This window comes from Azolla caroliniana, unplaced genomic scaffold, assembly GCF_043228905.1.
Source record: "Azolla caroliniana isolate FFs.n. ecotype wild unplaced genomic scaffold, voAzoCaro1.0.p SCAF_13, whole genome shotgun sequence".
Taxonomy (NCBI): Eukaryota; Viridiplantae; Streptophyta; class Polypodiopsida; order Salviniales; family Salviniaceae; genus Azolla; species Azolla caroliniana.
Genome location: NW_028230448.1, coordinates 20469658 through 20488273, shown reverse-complemented (window position 1 = coordinate 20488273; position 18616 = coordinate 20469658). Strand labels below are relative to the sequence as shown.

The following is an 18616-nucleotide window of genomic DNA, read 5'->3' as shown; positions in this document are numbered from 1 at the left end:
CACACACACACATTCTTCTCTGAGGTTATTAATGAAGGAAGAAACACTACACACACACACACACACATTCTTCTCTTAGGTTATTAATGAAGGAAGAGACACTACACTTTGGCTTATTAATTTTGTAGGTTTTTCTTCTTAGTTTCTGTGGGCCATTCGATCGGGCGAGAGAGTGCCCATTTTGACCCCTACTAGAAAGAGAGAAGTTGCGTGTCGAGATCTTTGCTAGGGTTCAGAAGTTTGTGGCGTCTTCGTTTTGGGAGGTTGAGTGACAACAGAAGATAGAGAGCATTGTGGGAGTTCCCTACAATACTTCTTGGATTTGCATAGCCAATTGATCTCCTTGCCACTCTGTCTCTCATAGTAAAGAACCAAAGTCGAATAATGGAAGTTATGGTGCATGACTTATGGCCACATGGATGGGGCTTCAAGTGTTTGAAGAAGAAGACGATGCAACATACGTGATATAATGCATGAAAATTGTGATTGTATGTATTCCCCAAGCCATGATACATATGCTTTCCAAACAAATCTCATTCACCAAGGGATCTACACAGGCATCACCAAGCAATTGTAATACATCCCATCTTCCTTACCCCATTCCCTCACATGTTGCATCCATCTGGAACTCAATGTTTTATTTTTACATGTCTTTTGAACTTCTTTTATTTGCTTTCCGTGCAATTCAAAGATGTCGATATGAGGTTTTTTTTAAAAACCTCAAGCATGTATGCCTCGACCCTCTCCATGTCTATGATGTCAATGGCAAGTGATCCGATCTCAAAAAGTAAGAGCATATATATCCTAGAGACCTTGATTTGAATCAACTTAATACTTTTTTAACATTGCCAAACTCTTCTCAAATGGGCTTATAACTTCCACCACTCCATTTTTTAACCTAACAATCACAAACAATTTGGTTCGGGAGTCTCAAACTCGAACCATTTCAAAATGTTGAAACTTAAACTCAACCATGAGACCGTTCAAATTGGACCATTATAGAAAATCCAAAACTCAAACCAAACGGTTCTAGATATTTAGAAACCATTAAGCCACAAACCTAAAGCCCCCAATAAAGGCTCAAAATGAACCGATTGATAGTTGATTCCCCAAACCGAACCATCTACAAAAATTGAAACATGAACCAAACCCTTAAAATCATTAGGTTGTGGTTCCACGGTTCAGTGTGGTTTAAACCACACCATTGTCGATTGCTACATAAACCCATGGAGAAACAAAAATATCAACATATTTCCCTAATTTTATCTTTTTTCTACCACTCAAGAAAACAAGAAACCGCCTTGGCATGGCATCACATGAGACATGTCTCTTGCATCACACTCCGAATGACTAGGTCTCGGCCCAACTACTTAAGGTCACAAAATGTAGTTGACTATAAAACAAATAGCAAATATAAGAAACATATGTACATTCACATTGTGGGTGGTTGATGTCCACCTCCATCTGTCACATTGAATGGCTTGTTGTGGTCGAGTGATGGCAAATCACATGCACGATATTGAATCGATTAACAATACCACAATACAATATGAGATTGTTGCCACTTTATAGTGCAAGTGGTTGATGTCCATCCACCTCAACATGGCTCAAATACAAGACATTGAATGACTTGTTGTAAATTGGTTAAGTTCAACCTCAAGCTCAAAATGTCCTCCATCAACAAAACCAAAACTTGTAAATTAGGAATGCAATCACTTGTCCATTGAATGTGGGTGAAGTATATATTAAGTGCATCGGAGTTATGAGGATTCACCAGAGAACACACAACCAATATATTGTCATAAGTTGAGATCAAGCTTAATTGTGAAATCTATTCTCTTAACAAAACCTAACGAACTATGGAATGGATATCGACACACTTTTATTTCTATTGCAAACACATCAAAGTTGTAGGATATTGTTATGTCTTGGAACAAAACACGTGCAATGACTTCCTATATATCTTATCAACATTAACCTCAATAAAAATCCAATTACGAAAACCATAATATATTCTAGATTAATAGATGTCGCCTTTGTTGTACACATCTGAGTTTGAGCTAAAGGTCAATAATATCCATGAATGTCATTGTAATGATTTGTGACAAGTAAAATCGAAAGACTTTATCATTTATATGTCCCATACATTTTAAAGTACGTCAAAGTTTAACAACCAATTAAATAATTAGGTGTTTATCGATGCCCTTAAGTTTGCATTTGTCAATCTTCTGTTGTGCATAATATTAACAAAACATTATGTATTGTGAGACAGTGTGAAAGTAAGCATTGCCATTTCACATGCCAACAATTTATCACTTTGTAACATATGAGGTATGAGATCAAGTCTCAAGGAACACAATGGATTTTACATTCATTACAAAAGCTCTTCATTATTATTAAGTTTGAGGTTGTGTACAATGTTAGTTTCCTCCAATAAAATGGTTTTACAACATTAATATTTTGGTTTTTATCCACAAGTATACATGGAATGACGATTGTATAGTATAGTGTAACCCACAACTAAAGAGACAAGATTGAAGATGCTTTGTTGGCCTTATGAGTATATCCAGTTTCTTTGATAACATGAGCTTGCACTAAGGTAATGACATGTTCAGAAGAAATTCGTGAATAATAGATATTTGATCCAAAAGATGTGTGAGGGACAAGGGATATTTTTGGCCACGAATTATTAATTGTCACTCTCATGCATTACGAGCACAAGAGTTGGAAGTAATAATATGTACATGTTGTATGCAATTTGTAAATAGATGTACATGATGTTACCATTCACATTTTATCTATTGTGAAACACCTAAAATTGTCTAGATCATGTTATTTGCAACACCTTCGGCTAGCCATTACTCATTGGTTGATATGAAATCACCTTTTCTACCCAAATAACTGAATCAATAAAATTCATAATAGTATTACAAAATAGTGTCCTTTTGTGGCACAAAGTTCTATGATGGGCAAGGGTATGTTCATTGAACATAAAAACAACATTAGCATAAGACACGTTGCATGCAATCAAAAACATGCTTAATCAAAAACATGCTTACTAATGTGGTCAATAATTGCCCGACATGTCACTTTATCCATGTATATTTTTCCCTTTGGCAATCAAGAATATGTAAGGTCAAAGGTATTTCTCAAGTGTATGGTGTGTCAAGAATCAATGAAACAACATCATATGCGTTCTAGATAGCAAGTTCTCAAAGAAAGACAGACATACTAATGGCTTTTAAGGGGCCAAAATGGCCGACAAAACGAAACGAAATAGTACAATCTTGTCCTTGGAGAAACAAACCAAAATAAATGTAGCTAAGCAAAAAAAAAAAAGCAAGTAAAAATAAATTTCATTGAAGAATTTGTTATGTATTCATTCAAGAGTCCCAAGAAAGATAGATTGTAATTTTTGTTTTCAGGAGATCTATACAATATGTTGATCCAAAATGGAGAGATCTCTGAAGCAAGGGAAGCACCTATGATGTGGGGAGATAATTGCCTTCGTTTCTCAATGAGATGGGTGGTAAGGTCATGGACCACAAGGCCAAAGCATATATGCACGACAAATTGCTATTGCCTGATGTATATGTAACCCCTGTGCAATATATTGGTTGGGAGCCCACTCATGTAGCCCTTGATTGACTCGTAGCATTAGTAGGAGTTATGGAGCTCATGATAAGGGAAACCATTACGGATTGGCAATATCATAGATGGGTGCATGGATATTGAATCATAACTTTTGTAAAGTAAGAAAAATGGTCACTTTTTCATCTAGGTCCCTTGCCAATTGGGGAAAACAATAAAAATACAAGAATTTAACACTCTTCCTTGGAAGTTCAGGGCTATATGATTCCTATTAAGTAGCAAAGAAAGTATGATGTATTCGTTGATGTGTGAAGATCGTCTTGGTAATGTCAATACTAGTAGTATAGCTTGCCTTTGATTCGACCAATTACCCATTGACACATAAATAGAAAATCGTGAGATTTTGATGATATTATATATTATGATGATTATATGCTTTATATTATTTATGATTATTAAGAATGTAGTTGATATTGTGTAGATGTTAATCTCAAATATGTATGCAGAAAAATATAATGACGGAAATAAAACATTTGACAAAAAAATAGAATGAGTTGTCAGTCAAAAACAAAAAGCAACATTTAGAACTTACGATAAACCTCAAAAGCTCTATTAATGCATTGGAGTTTTAGTATTGAGACTTAATTAAGGCCCTAGTGTTCGAAATTAAGTCGTAACACATGAAATGGAATGTCGAGGTGTAATACACTTGAAAGAAAACCAAGGGAAGGGGATTATGAAGAGACAACACATCATGCTTAGATATGTTCTTGCTCAACCACCTTTTTGTCAAAGTGGATTGATTCTTACACACGTTTTTCTATGTTTGCCTTTACTTCACTTCAACTTTTACTCCAAATATTTGCTCATGAACTATTCATATTCCTTTCCTACTTTATAGTTGCGATAATGGCAACCTATCCGCATTAACTATCCAATGTCGTAGAATATAAGGGGTTTTGAACCTCTAACATTTACATATGTATAAGGGGTTATATAGTATAAGGGGAAAGAAATGTTACTTTCGTTTATCAAAATAGAATATCTATATTCGTAAATGCTTGGTTTATTTTCAATAATTATTGCACATATTGACGAGTGTAGTCTTGTGTCGCATTAAGTATCCCGCCTAGGGAGAATGTTTGCAAGAATGAAACTCGAAGGAATTGACAACGGGTCTTACTAAGGCGTGACATGTTGCAAATCCTCTCGAAAGGAAGGAGTGCCTTTGGGAACGTAGACACAAAGTGGTGCATGATTGTCGTCCATTGAGATTTAGAGTAATATCGAAACACAAAAGTATTAGAAAAATAATATAAATTAAACAAAGACTATGGTTTTTACACATGAATAACCTTAAAATTTCATACATTGAAACTATTGAAAGTACATTGAATCTAGTCAACATCCCTTTGGGGGAGAGGCACTACCATTTTGAATATAATAGGTAAATATATTTTTGGAAAATAATTTTCATTCTATAAAAAATCAACCTAATACTTAAGAATAAACGGTATGGGGGTTTGACAAATGTCAAAGGGTCCAAGAGTGGAATACTCTCAAACCTAACATTGTAAGTTCTCCTTATTCATTATTGTAGCTCTAAGATCATTGAAGAAGCTAAAAAGTCACCAAAAGTGGATTTTATAGCTTCGTTACCACGTTTTGTCCCTTTTCACATTGGGAATGGGCATTTCGCTCAATGCTCTAGAGTAAGGTTTGTCCTCTCCTCTCTTTTCCTTAGTATTTTCTTAGTCTTCCCTTGTCTTTGTTGGTGTAGGTGTTGTCATGATTTGTGTGTTGTGTGTCATACGACAAGGGCTTAACATCCCCCCACCCTCCCCAATTGAATGAGGGCACGCTCCTAGGTGCATTGTGCTAAGTTCTAATCTATGGGGTTGAAGAAGGAGAGGGGCAGAGAAAGATGGATGTTATTCGGGGTGGGAGAGTGTGGAAGATGTTGAAAGCAAGTGTGGAAGAAGTTGCTAGGAGGTTGGTGGTGTGATGGTCTAGGTAGTCACTAGAAAGCATGGGATATAAGGGCGGAATGGGAATGTCATGCATATGGGTGGTGATGGTGAGGAATTTGGGCATGTTTTTGGTGAGCCACTAGCCATTGTTGAATGGTGTGCTTAGCCAACATGGATGGTGATGTTTTACCATAGCTAGTGTAATTGGGAAAAAAGCATGCGTTGACTAGGGTTTCAAAATTGCATTGGTACAACAAATGTAAAATGGTGACACAAGATCAAAGGATGATTAGGGTTTCCAAATCGTATAGATGTACAATGAAGGTAAAATGTTGACACGGGATCAAAGGATGACCATTTGGTGATGAGTTGGGTGGTCATGGCAATGAAATGGTAGGGACGTGGAGGTGGGGGCTTTGAGGAATATCCGGAGAAGTTGCAACACATAGATAACCACTTGGATATTGGGTTCACGGATGTGAAGGTGCTTGTCTACAAAAGTCTTCATCACCCCGAGCATCATGGGCTCGAAGGATTTGTGATTGCGAGGGCGAGGGTGACGGTGAGGGGATAATGGCCAATGGAAGAAGAGTGTTCGGCATATTCATATGGTAGTGATTGGTAGTGAAGTAATCACACCATGGCCAACCCAAAGGAAGGAATTAAAACACAGGATTGGTGTGGAGGTGACTTGTGGGTTGTGAACCACTACTAAATTTGGTAATGGGTAGTTGGATCCATGAAGAAGGGTAAGTGCAAGTGGTTCGGTAAAGGGATTTGGAATATTGTGGAACCAACCTCTGGATTCGAACAGACGTGATGGTGGACCATGAGGCCATCTTATCACCATAACATATGTAAATTTGTAATGTATCTTATGTCTCTTTATCAAGTGATATTATCTTTGTTTTCCCTTTTTGAAGATATCATATTCCATTGCTACATTTGTCCATGTGTAACTTGTTTTTAGACTAGCCTTAAGCTTGCATTTAGCTCCTTTAGATTCATCATCGAACCATATCTAATGAGGTGGTAATTTTACATGTATCCTCTTTTGCCCTAGATCCCATTTGCATTATCTAGTTTTGCATATTGCATTTTTTAGAATGCTTGTGCATTCTCATTATCATTTGGAATACTATGCCAACATATATCTCCAAAGGGATTGATCTTATCTAACCCAAAAGGATGATACCGTGAGGATCCAATATTGGGAATGTTGCAACATGCTACATATGTAGGCCTATGTTGCATTTATCTTTGCACAACTCAACCTTTCACGCATATCTTTGTTTTAAAATTAAGATTATGTCTCATAATTCTTCTTCGTGCATAAGCTTTTATCCCACATTGGCATCTCAATCTCATGTTTGGCATTCACATAAGAGTGTATTTGGATGACCTCAAAAATGATGGGAGATGAGGAGTGACATATGGCCAATTGCAATAGAAACAAATGTGAGGATTTTAAGGGTCAATTAGTGGCCATATGACTAGGTTCAATGTTAGCATACCATATACATGGGTCGCAACATTAGCAAATCACCATGCAATATCGAATGATAATATATTGTGTGTGAGTGAGTAGTTCGCATCTTTTCTTTTGTAACACTATGTTTAAGAAGCTTTCTGGCTAGAGTTGTCATGTGAGGATTAAGGCTTTGAGTAGTTCGCATCTCTTATTTTGTAACACTATGTTTAAGAAGCGTTCTGGCTAGAGTTGTCATGTGAGGATTAAGGCATTGGTTCATCACTACCCTTATATCCACAAACTTTACCTCTAAGGATAAAAATGTGAAGTAGTTTAGAGAGAGAGAGAGAAGCTCATCCATTCAGAGCCAAGCAAGAAAAGGTTTTTGGGTCTTATCCTTTTTATCAACGAATGTATGGATGTGAACCACCATGCCCTCAGAAGAAGAAGAAGAAGAAGAAGAAGAAGAAGAAGAAGACCATCAGGCGTGTGATCAGATCAGATCAGCTCATCCACCATAGCTACCTTTCGATCCTCTCTCTCTCAGCATTCCTCACCCAACCCACCCGAGTCACATCGAAGGTAAGCAGAGACCTATCTACCTATCTATCCGTTCATCCATCCATCATTTGCTTCTCTTCTTCCTCCGTTTGATTCTCTCTGTTGTTTGTTTGCTTGCCTCTTAGTTGTTGAAGCTCTGAAGAGAGAAGAATCCCCATGGCAACCATGATGATGATGTCAGCAGCAAATGTCGCTGTCATGAGCACCTCTGTGAAGGAACCAAGCTCTGTGAACAAGACCCAGAGGAGATCTGTCATGAAGCTTGCTTCATTTGCTGGGATGAAGGCGGAGAGCCACGTGAGTAGGTTAGGATTAGCAGCGAGCACGGAGGAAGGATTTGCTGCCATGGGAGCTAGGGTTAGGGTTTCCTCTTCAGGAAAGAATGGAAGGAAAGGAGGAGCTATGTCCGCTTCTTGCAATATCGCAGCAGAGATCTCTCGCATTGTTCCCATAATGAGCGGCTTGGTTCTCGTCGGGATTGCTCTTGGTTTTGTTCTTCTTCGTATTGAAGCTGTGGTCGAGGAGGCCGAGGCTGAAGCCGAGTAAAAAACAATGGAAAAAACTCGATGATCTCGGTATGACTATGGGATCCTAAACCCTAATTCTAATTCTTCATCATTATCATAATCGTCGTCATCGTTAATTGTTGTCATCATGGTGTCAAGCCTGACCCTATGGACATGGCAAAGCATTGTAATTTCCATATATAGGAGAGGCTTGTACCATACATGACCTTATTGCCAAAACAGTTTGAAAAAAAAAGATGTTTTAGTTTTGTAAATTTTTATGCTTTTTAGTAGTTTCTGGTGTATACATATCCTGGACGGTGAGTCTTGTTAAAATTCCCTTTAATTGTGAAGGTTGTGTCTCCTTATAACATTAATCCCAGAACATGGAAATGAGGTTCTAGCTCTAACTCTACTTCATGGTCTTTGTCATCATTTTCTTCATCGTCATTGCTGTTGTAATTGTTATCAGTTTGGATATCACTGGTACTTAAGGGAACTTCAGCCATGACTTGTTGCGAGCTGTAGTGTATGCATTGTGAGACTTTGTTTTTACATCACCATAATTTTCATGCATCTCTTAGTGATAGTGTCCTCATTATATTGTACAACTGTTAATCATCGTTTTAGCAACAAACCCTGTTGCGAATTTGAAAGATGCCATCAAAGTTTGAGTATCTAATGTATTAGGTTTGACAACATCTTACAAGAGGGTTTCCCTGCATGGTGGGAAAAGGCAGCATTTGAATAGGTAGCAAGTTCATGAAGAGGATGATTGGAAGGGCAACATGCCAAGAGATGCACAATACAGGAAGGGAGGTTGTGGGTAGCTAGTACTTCGCCCAACCTTGAATAACTTCCATTGGTCTTGTTATAGAGGAATCTAACAACTATTCATGATTATAGGGTATTGGTGTTGATGAAATCACATATCAACTAGATGGTGGTAAGGGCATCACAATCAGGAGGTGGACAGGAGGGATTGAGAGAGCCACTGATTGGCTTCTCTGTCCTACCCAACCTTGATTAGTTTTGAGCTCCCCCATTGTTTCATGTACATATAGAGAGGGACACAGCTATCAATGACAATGCAGAAGGCTTCGATCAATATGGCGACCACTCTAATAGCTAAAACACCATCTATTTGGGAAGATCCACTTTCATAAAGAAGAGAAAAACATAGTGGGAAAAATGTTTGTCTTGACTAGGAGTCAATAAGAGAGCCAGAGATTAACCAACCCATCAGCATGCAAATTGCTTTCGTCAAACCAGTCCACTTTCATCCAAGTGATATAGAAACCTTATCCATGAATTGGGAAGCCTTTCTCCCCCTATCAAAACATCCTTGATTTTTTCTATTTCGAAAGCACATACGCTTAAATCATACCCAGTTGAGTAGAGAAACAAAAATTGCAAAAAATTTACAGTACAAAAAGTACCAGTTAACTCTACAGAGCACCATTTATTGTGCTGCTTCACTCACACTAAACCATATCCATTATTTGGGCAGCTTGCACTATATATTAAAAAATCCTTGATTTTTCCTATTTAGAAAGTTGATATGCTTGAATCATGCCCAGTTAAGTGGAAAGAAACAAAAAACGTATTTACAAGAAGCACCAGTGTTTTCTGTTGCATGCACACCAATAGAGAACTAATTTGGCCCTTCGGTACAGTACGGTTAATGTAGGCCATTGATATCACGTTGATGAATTGTCTTAAATTTAATCGTGAGGATTATTGTTTTCAGTAATTCATTCCTAATCATTTCCATTACAATTAACCACCCAGAACACCAGAATGCAAGACTCTAAAGAATAAAAAATCTCTCGTTTTATTTAAGTGATTTGAAATATTTTTATTACATTTTGAGGAAAACCATATGTAATTCCCCCCAAGACTTTGCGGATGAGTCGAAATCTTGATGGGCATTATTTCCACATCTACATTGTACAAACCTAGCCTTGTGTAGTATACAGTTCCGCAACAATTGAGAGGGAGAACAGAGAAGGTTCTCTATCCACCTCCTCATATCTAGGTACTAGTTTTTAATATGCAACCCTGAGTATAAGCCCATCTCTATAGTGCTAAAGTGGCAAATCCATCACTCTAGACCCTTTCAAGAGTCCCAAGAACATGGGAAACAACTTCCAATAACAATATCAAGTTAAAAGATTCTGGTAAGTACTCTTATTATTTCCCCTCGTTCACAAATGATGCAGCCTCGGGCAAGATGTCAACCTTTGGAATAGCCCCATTTGTATTTTGAGCTGAACCATTGGTAATGATCTTTGATTCCTTATTTCGCTCATCAGCCTCTATGAAAGCTGGCTGGTTAGTGGAAGAGAGTAGTCGTGCCCACATCCTGTCTGCAATATTGACACGGTTCTGCTTCTCTGTTACCCTCTGCGACATATTCAATCGCATGATAAGATTACGTGATTCAAATACAAGACTTTTATGTATTCACAAAATCCATGTTTAACATGATTCCACCATCCATCCATGGCACTTACTACCCATTCAGAGACAAGAAAAGGCAAAATCACCAGGATACCCAGACCTTTTGCATAGTATTTCCAAAACATAACAAACAATATTATTCTGATAGCTTCACGAGGCAGGAGTATTCCCATAATATCTTAGAATGGCTATTTTGGTGGTCGTTTTTCCATTAAAAGCACATTTTAACATGGAGCATACCGTAATAGGAATGTAACAATGTCGGCCATTGACAGGCCCCACAGTAAAACCAGTGTACCCTGCCATTGCTCCATGAATACCACTCTGAGCCAGCAAAGTGCAATAGACATTATCTGCCGCATTGCTTGGAATAGCACGAATCATATACGTTGGATCTGCAAAATTTGCCAAGCAATGAAACACGTGCATGATTTAATCATCAGATGCTTTTCAAGTTCTATAACCATAGTCGCATTTCACGTGTTATCCGGTGTTAATATAAGATTTACAGTCCTACCTATGTATTTCAAGTTTAGAATCTCCTTTTTGGTTGCAAGGAAGCGACCCTAATATAAATAAAGTCATCAATGTGGTTATGAACTTCAGAAAATATTTAAAAAGCATGCATGCAGCATGAGGCATGTAATGTAAACATACCTTGAGCTTCTGAGAGAGCCACAAGCCAATATCATGAAGCAATTGGTTTCCAGATGCATCACGTAAAGTTGAACTTGCTTCCATGAGTTCTTGCCCGGCCCCTTCGGCCACCACTATTACCATATGTCCATTCTCTTGTAAACGTCTTTCAACAAATTCATATAAACCACCCTCGCCTTCCAAATAGAATGGCACTTCTGGTATCAAGCAAAGATCCTTCCAACAAGAGATACACAATCAATCAGAAGAAACTCTTATAGAGTTGAACCATTATATCTTTTATAACCACCATGTATATTTACCACATCTCTACTAGCCAGAGTTGCATACATTGCAATATACCCTGTAAAAAATGCATCATTTGTTGCATTTAGAGCCTTCATAAGAATGATTTCATTCGGTTGACTCACATGACTGCAATCACACACATACCACTGTATCGACCCATCAATTTCACAAGACCAATGCCATTATGCACACTCTCTGCTTCGGTGTGGGCTGCATTGATGGCCCGTTGGGCTTCTTCAACAGCAGTATCAAACCCAAATGATCTGTCAATCACCTGAATTCACGAAAAATCTAACCAATTGAAGAATTGTACTAAATCCTAATGTTCTAAAAAAGCATTTAAAAACAAGTGCTTGAAACGGAGTACTAAGGGTGCTTGATATCGACCTCAAGCCTTGACTTACAGCAATATCATTGTCAATCGTCTTTGGTATTCCTGCAATAGCAACCTTCAATCCCCGCTTACGCGCCTCCTGTAGTTGGGTAAAACGAATTGATTTGAGTATTCTCTTCCAGGGGAAATTACTAAAATAAAACTTTACCAAGAAATTGAGAATCACCTCATAAATGGCATTGGCACCCTTCTGGGTTCCATCACCTCCAATGACATAAACCTTCAAAATAGCTGTGTTACTTGTTGTTTACATGATAGGTATACATATTGCAGACCAAGAAAACAAGACACAACATACATGTTAAGCATAAAAGAAAATACTAATTCCAAACAAAGTAAAATTTGAAATTTAACATACTTGGTTGATTCCACGATCTTCAATACTGTTCACAATTTTGATGGTGTCATGTCCACCTCGAGATGTTCCAAGTACAGTCCCTCCACGTTTATGGATATCATTGACTATTTTTGGATTTAAAGGTAAAGTATTTCGGGCATAAAATCCTCGATAGCCTCCCTGTAATCCGACAAGACATCAATACCACAGATACGAACATGAATTATTTCCTTACTGTGATGTTATCCTCAGACATGTAGAAAATTGCGAAAACTTCGATTACGCTTCACTAAAAGGACTCATATTCTCTGCTCACAAGATTTCTGTTATTTAAAATGACACTCCAGTAGAAAAAATATCATTGTAGAGAAGAATAATTTTAGCTTCCCAAATTACAGTGGAAGATTCATATCCTTTATGTAACATGAGTATTTAAAATTGAGTGTAGACCTATTGGCACATGAGGAGCATCCTGACATCCTGACAATTTACGGTTAATAGCATCTTCAAAGAAATGCCCAAACCATAAGAATCTACTTGTGGAAAGTGGAAAATCAATGAAATGAGAATGAGAGCATATAGAATAAGGCAGATTAGTGGTCTTGTATGATGAGACTCCCTGCATGCAGACACTCAGAAATAGATGCCATAATAAGCATAACCAATAATATATACCTTTAGAAGACCACAATATACTAACCTACCAAATTTGCAAGAAACCCTTTATATTTCCCATCTAATGGCACAACATAGGTCAGAAAGCAGCATAAGTTGGAAATATATAGAGAAGGTACTGCGAATTCTCATAAAAGGCTATGTCTGATGCACCACCTCCAACTTACTTCAATGCCAATGATATCTCGAACTCCATATTGATTCCATAAACCACATACTATTTCTCGAATGACGGTATTCAACCCAGGACAGAGTCCTCCACAAGTCACGACACAAGCTTTGACTTCCTCTGATTTGAAGTACACCTGTGTTGTGACCATCAACAATTAAGGATAAGGAACAAAATTGGAGTCTGAATAGAAAATGGAAATCAAAAGTCGAATGAAGGACGATTAAGAGTTATTTGTCTATTTAGACAAATAGCATTCACAATAGGAAATACAAAATGCAAAATAAATCATAAAAAGTAAACAATATCAACTCGAAAATCCAATCTTGAAGTGGGGTAGAATGAGATACGGAGACAACATATTTTTTGCAAGCAAGAAAAAGTAAAGAAACATGAGATTGATAATATGAAATGGATACACACCTTCTCCCTTGGACCAGCCCGTCGAAAATGCTGACCATGTCCTGGAGATTTCAGTGAAGTGACAACCTTCCAAGAAGAGCACAACACACAATTTCAGTAGATTTCAAAACCAACTTTCCAATATCTCCACTAAGATATGACCCCTACTAAAGCAATAAAGGCTTCAGTGAAATGACAGCATTCAAACTAGACCTTAACATATGATTCCAGTAGGTTCTAAAACAAACTTTGACACATTACAAATACAATACAACTTAAAGCAATAAAGAAAAAGTTGCTTACATTTCTTGCAACCACATCATCTAGGCCAACAAAGTAGTGTCTGTAATAAGAAGAAGAAACTGTCAGAAGCCATTAAACTTTAAAAATGTAGCAACAGATTAGTGGTTTGAATACCTTCCCGTTGCATAAGCAGGATTATAATTGAGCGGACTTGGATATGTCTGCAATAGCACAAAAGTAATTACCAATCAACTACAATGATCCAAAGGAAAACATTATCAGAAACACTATAGCAAACTCTCTAAAACCATTCTGCAAGAACCGATGGCATCTCTGCTTGATCTACCATCAAATGCTATATACCCCTCCAAGATGATGAAAAGAACACTGTAACATCGCAAGATCCAAGGAAACTCTATGCCCAAAGACCTGGATCACTCCAATGAGCCTATTCCAACAAATATGGCCTAGTACAAGTATCATTTCATGTGCTTCTCGAATGATGGATGCATACCAAGACAGAGGTACATGTACATCTACACACCTGTAGTACTTGCAAACCAATAGGCCAACTCAGAGTTTCCTACCACCAGCCAGAAATAGAAACAAGACAAGAACTTCTCATACTTAGGTCCAACAGAATTTGCAAATTTATGTGAAGGATGATGGGCGAGATCGAGGAATTGTCCACGACAGTATGCCAGTGCCAGCTTATGAAGAAAATTGCTCGCCATGTCTGAGCTGCCCAAGGAAACCCAAATAAAATTGGAGCATTTTATCATTTCCTCGTTCCACCATACCGACTGAGATTAGACACCATGTCCTCCCATCACCATGCATCTTATACATCGAATTATGCATTTCATGATGTTAAAACCATCTCAATAATCATTACCAAATGACAAGCCAACTTATGCATTTGTATCGTTTAGCATCTTACTTTTCTGTATATAGAAGTTGTTTATTTTAACATGAATATTATCAATCCAATATTGGCCCCCATGTTACAAAGGTCTTCGTCTCCATGCTTATGTTATAAACATTCTATCTGATCAGTAGAGGTTTTTTGATGCTCCTTTTCCTGATCTTGACCTTGCATATGTTCTAAATATAAGCCCGATATTTAGAACAACACTGATCTCCCTCCTTTTCCTGAGAGATTCTCCTAACTTATGGATTAAACAAAGAATCAACCAAGCCCAGATTGAAGGCCCTTTCTGTAAGATTTCGCCACACCAATTTTTTTGCCAAAGACATAACAGAAAATAAGGAAACATGCATACGATCACCCTTTACTATGATCTTCTTCTGGCTTGTATTTTAAACATGAATCTGATCAACTCAATATTGAACTAAATTTTCCTAAGATCTTCTTTTTTAACTAAAAAATTCAAGATTAATCTGCCTTCTTTCCTAAGATCATCTTTTCTTAAAATTTACACATAAGAAGAGAACACACACGTACATTTGCATTCTGATCCAGGAGTTCCATTCATCTATCTACTTAAGCAATTTTAGAATATGTAATGAAAGCAGTAACAAGAAGGCATACAGAATGTTTTACACAATCCAGAATTAATCCAACTTTCATATGTAAATCAGAAAAAGGAAGAATAACATGCTTACACACTCACACAGAATATATGTATGCACATATGTATATTCTAATCTCTTTACGTACGTACATGCGAAACTACATACATGCTTACGTATTCACATATACATATACATGTATGTACGTACGTATATTCTAATATCTTTACTTAATCGATTCCGAAAACTACAATGAAAATCAAGAAAAGAGGGAGTCCTAAAAAAAAAAGATTTGATTCAAAATCATAGAAAATCAGAAGAAGAAGCGAATTCCAAAAGGAGGAATAAAATCAACCAAAACCGAATGTCAAGAAAAAGAGTGCAGGGAAGAGTAAAAATTACAGAAGGTATTAAAAAAGGGTGCACAGCATAAATTTGTACAAGAGGAAAGAAAATAGGAGAGTGTTTACAGGTAGATGAGGAAGGTAGTTGGAGAGATGAGGAACATCTTCAAAAGCCGGAGGCCCTTCTGAATCCGAGTCGTTGATGGTCGGATGAACACCGATCGATCCATGGATTGAACACTCAGTCACCTTCGCGTTCTTCTTCTTCTTCTTCTTCTTCTTCTGCTGCTGCTGCTGCTGTTGCTGTTGCTGTTCTCCTGTCAGATTTCTCTGCTGAACTCGGCTACAGCTGAGGTTCTTGGAAATCCCAATCTGCAGAGTTCTGTTGTAGGATACTAGGCCAGAGGAGAACCTTTCTCTGCGGGATCGTACATCGCAGCAAACGGAGTAAGGTATCATGAGAGAAGCCATTGGATATTATTACAGGTGCGCACAAAGAAAGAGAGAGACAGAGACAGAGAGAGGGAGAGGGAGACAACTACAGAAGAACTGAAGAGCGCTGTATTTGCGTTCAGGAAACCGAGTTTTTAGGGTTAGGGTTAGGGTTAGGGTTTTAAAAAGGGAGCAGGCTTTATTCTCTCGCACTGTATTTTGCTTTCTTGGGGGGGGTTGCTTGTTTCGTGGAGGAAACGGAAGCGGATCTTCTCACGAGCAAAATGGGTCAAAGTGCTGTCACGTGATGTGGTCATAAATGAAGAGATGGGGGGGGGCCTACTCTCCACACGTGCGGCACGTGACAACGCACGCATGACATTCTGTTTTCTTCATCGTCCATCTTAAACATTCATTATATCATAGTATGAAGCATACGTGCATGCATTCGCATTCACGAATGTTTCAATCCTTTCTCGAGTATGGAAAACACCCTCAACGTATGGTAAATACCATACATACTTTTGTATTCATTATTTATTGTAAACATTAAAGTCTTTTTCAAGGTAAGAAAGTTCAGGTAAAACTTGTAATAATAATAATAAACGTACGAATGTTTTGATAACATACGCATTCGTATGGAAATGAATGTTTGCCGATGCATTCGAGTGTATTACGTACTATGCATTATATATATATATATATAGGGGTCTAAATTGATGCAATTGTGTGTGCCAACAGTTTTCAGTCTTGTATTGTATTGTATTGTATTGTATGTAGACCAATTACATACACATTTGTCAAGTCTTGAACATCGAATTAAACTACAAATTTATTTGTTTAATGTTCATCAGTTTAGTAATATGAAGTTGCACAATAATGCAATGTGTGTGGTCATATTGAAAACCATGTTGTATTTTTAGAACGATGCAAAAAAGGATAATTTCATGAACTATTGACATTTAATATCATGACTATACATATATCATTTAAATTTTAGGAAGAGATCATTGTATTTGTGAATTAGGTTGAGTTATTGAAAAAGGAAACCAATGGACATGGGAAACAAAAACAATTCAATATGTTGTATGTTAATACGCTATTTTCCATCCTCCAATAAAACACTACTGCATTTGTTTTTAAATGTTTGTTTCATAATTAGAATACCAAGATACATTCATTTGATGGCATTTGATAACCACCATTATCTTGAATTTGTTTTTTATAGTCAGGGTAAGCACCACCCTTTTGAATTACGTAAAGTTTCATGCTCACCATTTTTCCAAGATGCGAGCGAGGGTTTTTTAATTGTATTATTTATTGATTTTAGTAGAAGTGGCGCATTTGTTAGTTTTTGTTGGAAAGGATCCAATTAGAAATGGCAACAATGATCTTTGAGCAATTCAATAGTGGATCCATAACTTAACACAAGCTTACAAGCATAGATTGACATATTCACATTCGTGGGGCATTCGAATATCACATATGTGTCAATCTATACTTACATGTAAATAAAAAGCATAGACAACATATATTGCTCATTGAATTTGAGCTCATAGTCATTTGGTGGGTATCATATTTGCTCGTAACTAATTCTTTTGCCTCCACTCTTATTTTAAAATGTAGTATTACTAGTTGGCCAGACATTAAAAGGGAATGTAGCACATAATCTCAGGGAATGTGGATTTTGCTATGCAATGGCGGAGACTACTAAGCATGCCCCTTGGTCTTGTCCCTTGGCTCAGCAAGTATGGAATAAAGTTATTTCTTTATTCCTAACAGTCAATGTTGGTTGCTTGTTCTCATGGGGAGCAGCGGTGTGGGGAATTTTACACTCTAGCTTGATGTTTTATGAGGCATATGATATACAGAGGCCATGACGGTACATAATAGAAGATTGATATCAGTTAGTCCATTTCAACAACCTCGAAAGTAGGTGCGATCTGTCAAGATCTGGAAAACTGTGACTACGATAACATTATGGGTATTATGGAAATTTAGATGCAGTCGACTTTAAGATGCCACAAAGCTTGGTCTTCCAGAGGTATGGGAAACATTGTTGACAGTGGTTCGTGGGCAATATGATAACATGTGCGATTCTCCAGAATATATTCATAAAAGACGGATGAAGATTCTTCACTTATGGAGGAAGATGCCTCTCTTTGTAGTGACAAATCAAATACCTCAATGGAATTATCATCTTCCATGGACCCTTTCTTGATACAAAACCAACATGCTAATGTACCGTTTAAGGTTCAACAACCCTGTATAAGTTGTTTTTGTATGTACAGGTTTAGGTGTACATACATTACGTTGTAAGCCTACGGGCAGATAACTTTTACTTGTATTTTTTCGATATTTTTAATACTATTGAAGAAAATCTTTCAAGGAAAAAATAAATAAATAAATAAAATGTAGTATTAAACAAGGTCTATTACACTAAATTGTACGTACAAGAGATAAACAAGTTACTCTTTTATGAAGTCACCTTCTCTCATCGGGAAAAAACAACGTCTTGGCATATTGTAAATATTCTAAAGACAACATGATATTCGCTTGTTGAACACATTTTTACTTTGA

The 18616-nt window shown here is 37.2% G+C and overlaps 2 protein-coding genes across 2 annotated transcripts in view; one reads left to right on the top strand and one right to left on the bottom strand.

Moving 5' to 3' along the window:
• Nucleotides 1–8392, top strand: part of LOC147856616 (cytochrome b6f complex subunit (petM)) — a 36174-nt gene extending 27782 nt beyond the window's left edge. Inside the window, exons 2-3 of the mRNA XM_087329187.1 lie at nt 7532–7614; nt 7719–8392. Coding sequence (XP_087185313.1) covers nt 7750–8139 — 390 coding nt within the window. The 5' untranslated portion in view covers nt 7532–7614; nt 7719–7749 and the 3' untranslated portion in view covers nt 8140–8392. The remainder of the gene's footprint in view (nt 1–7531; nt 7615–7718) is intronic.
• Nucleotides 8393–9910: 1518 nt separating this feature from the next.
• On the bottom strand, nt 9911–16148 carry LOC147856615 (ATP-dependent 6-phosphofructokinase 6-like). Its single transcript, XM_087329072.1, has 14 exons — nt 15731–16148; nt 13902–13948; nt 13788–13827; nt 13506–13571; nt 13081–13218; nt 12260–12418; nt 12068–12121; nt 11912–11980; nt 11652–11781; nt 11522–11562; nt 11220–11435; nt 11080–11128; nt 10803–10957; nt 9911–10505 (listed from the first exon to the last, which is right to left on the bottom strand). Exons 1-14 carry the CDS (start codon nt 16073–16075, stop codon nt 10293–10295), a joined length of 1722 nt encoding a protein of 573 aa, XP_087185198.1. The 5' UTR covers nt 16076–16148; the 3' UTR covers nt 9911–10292.
• Between the last annotated feature and the right edge of the window lie 2468 nt (nt 16149–18616).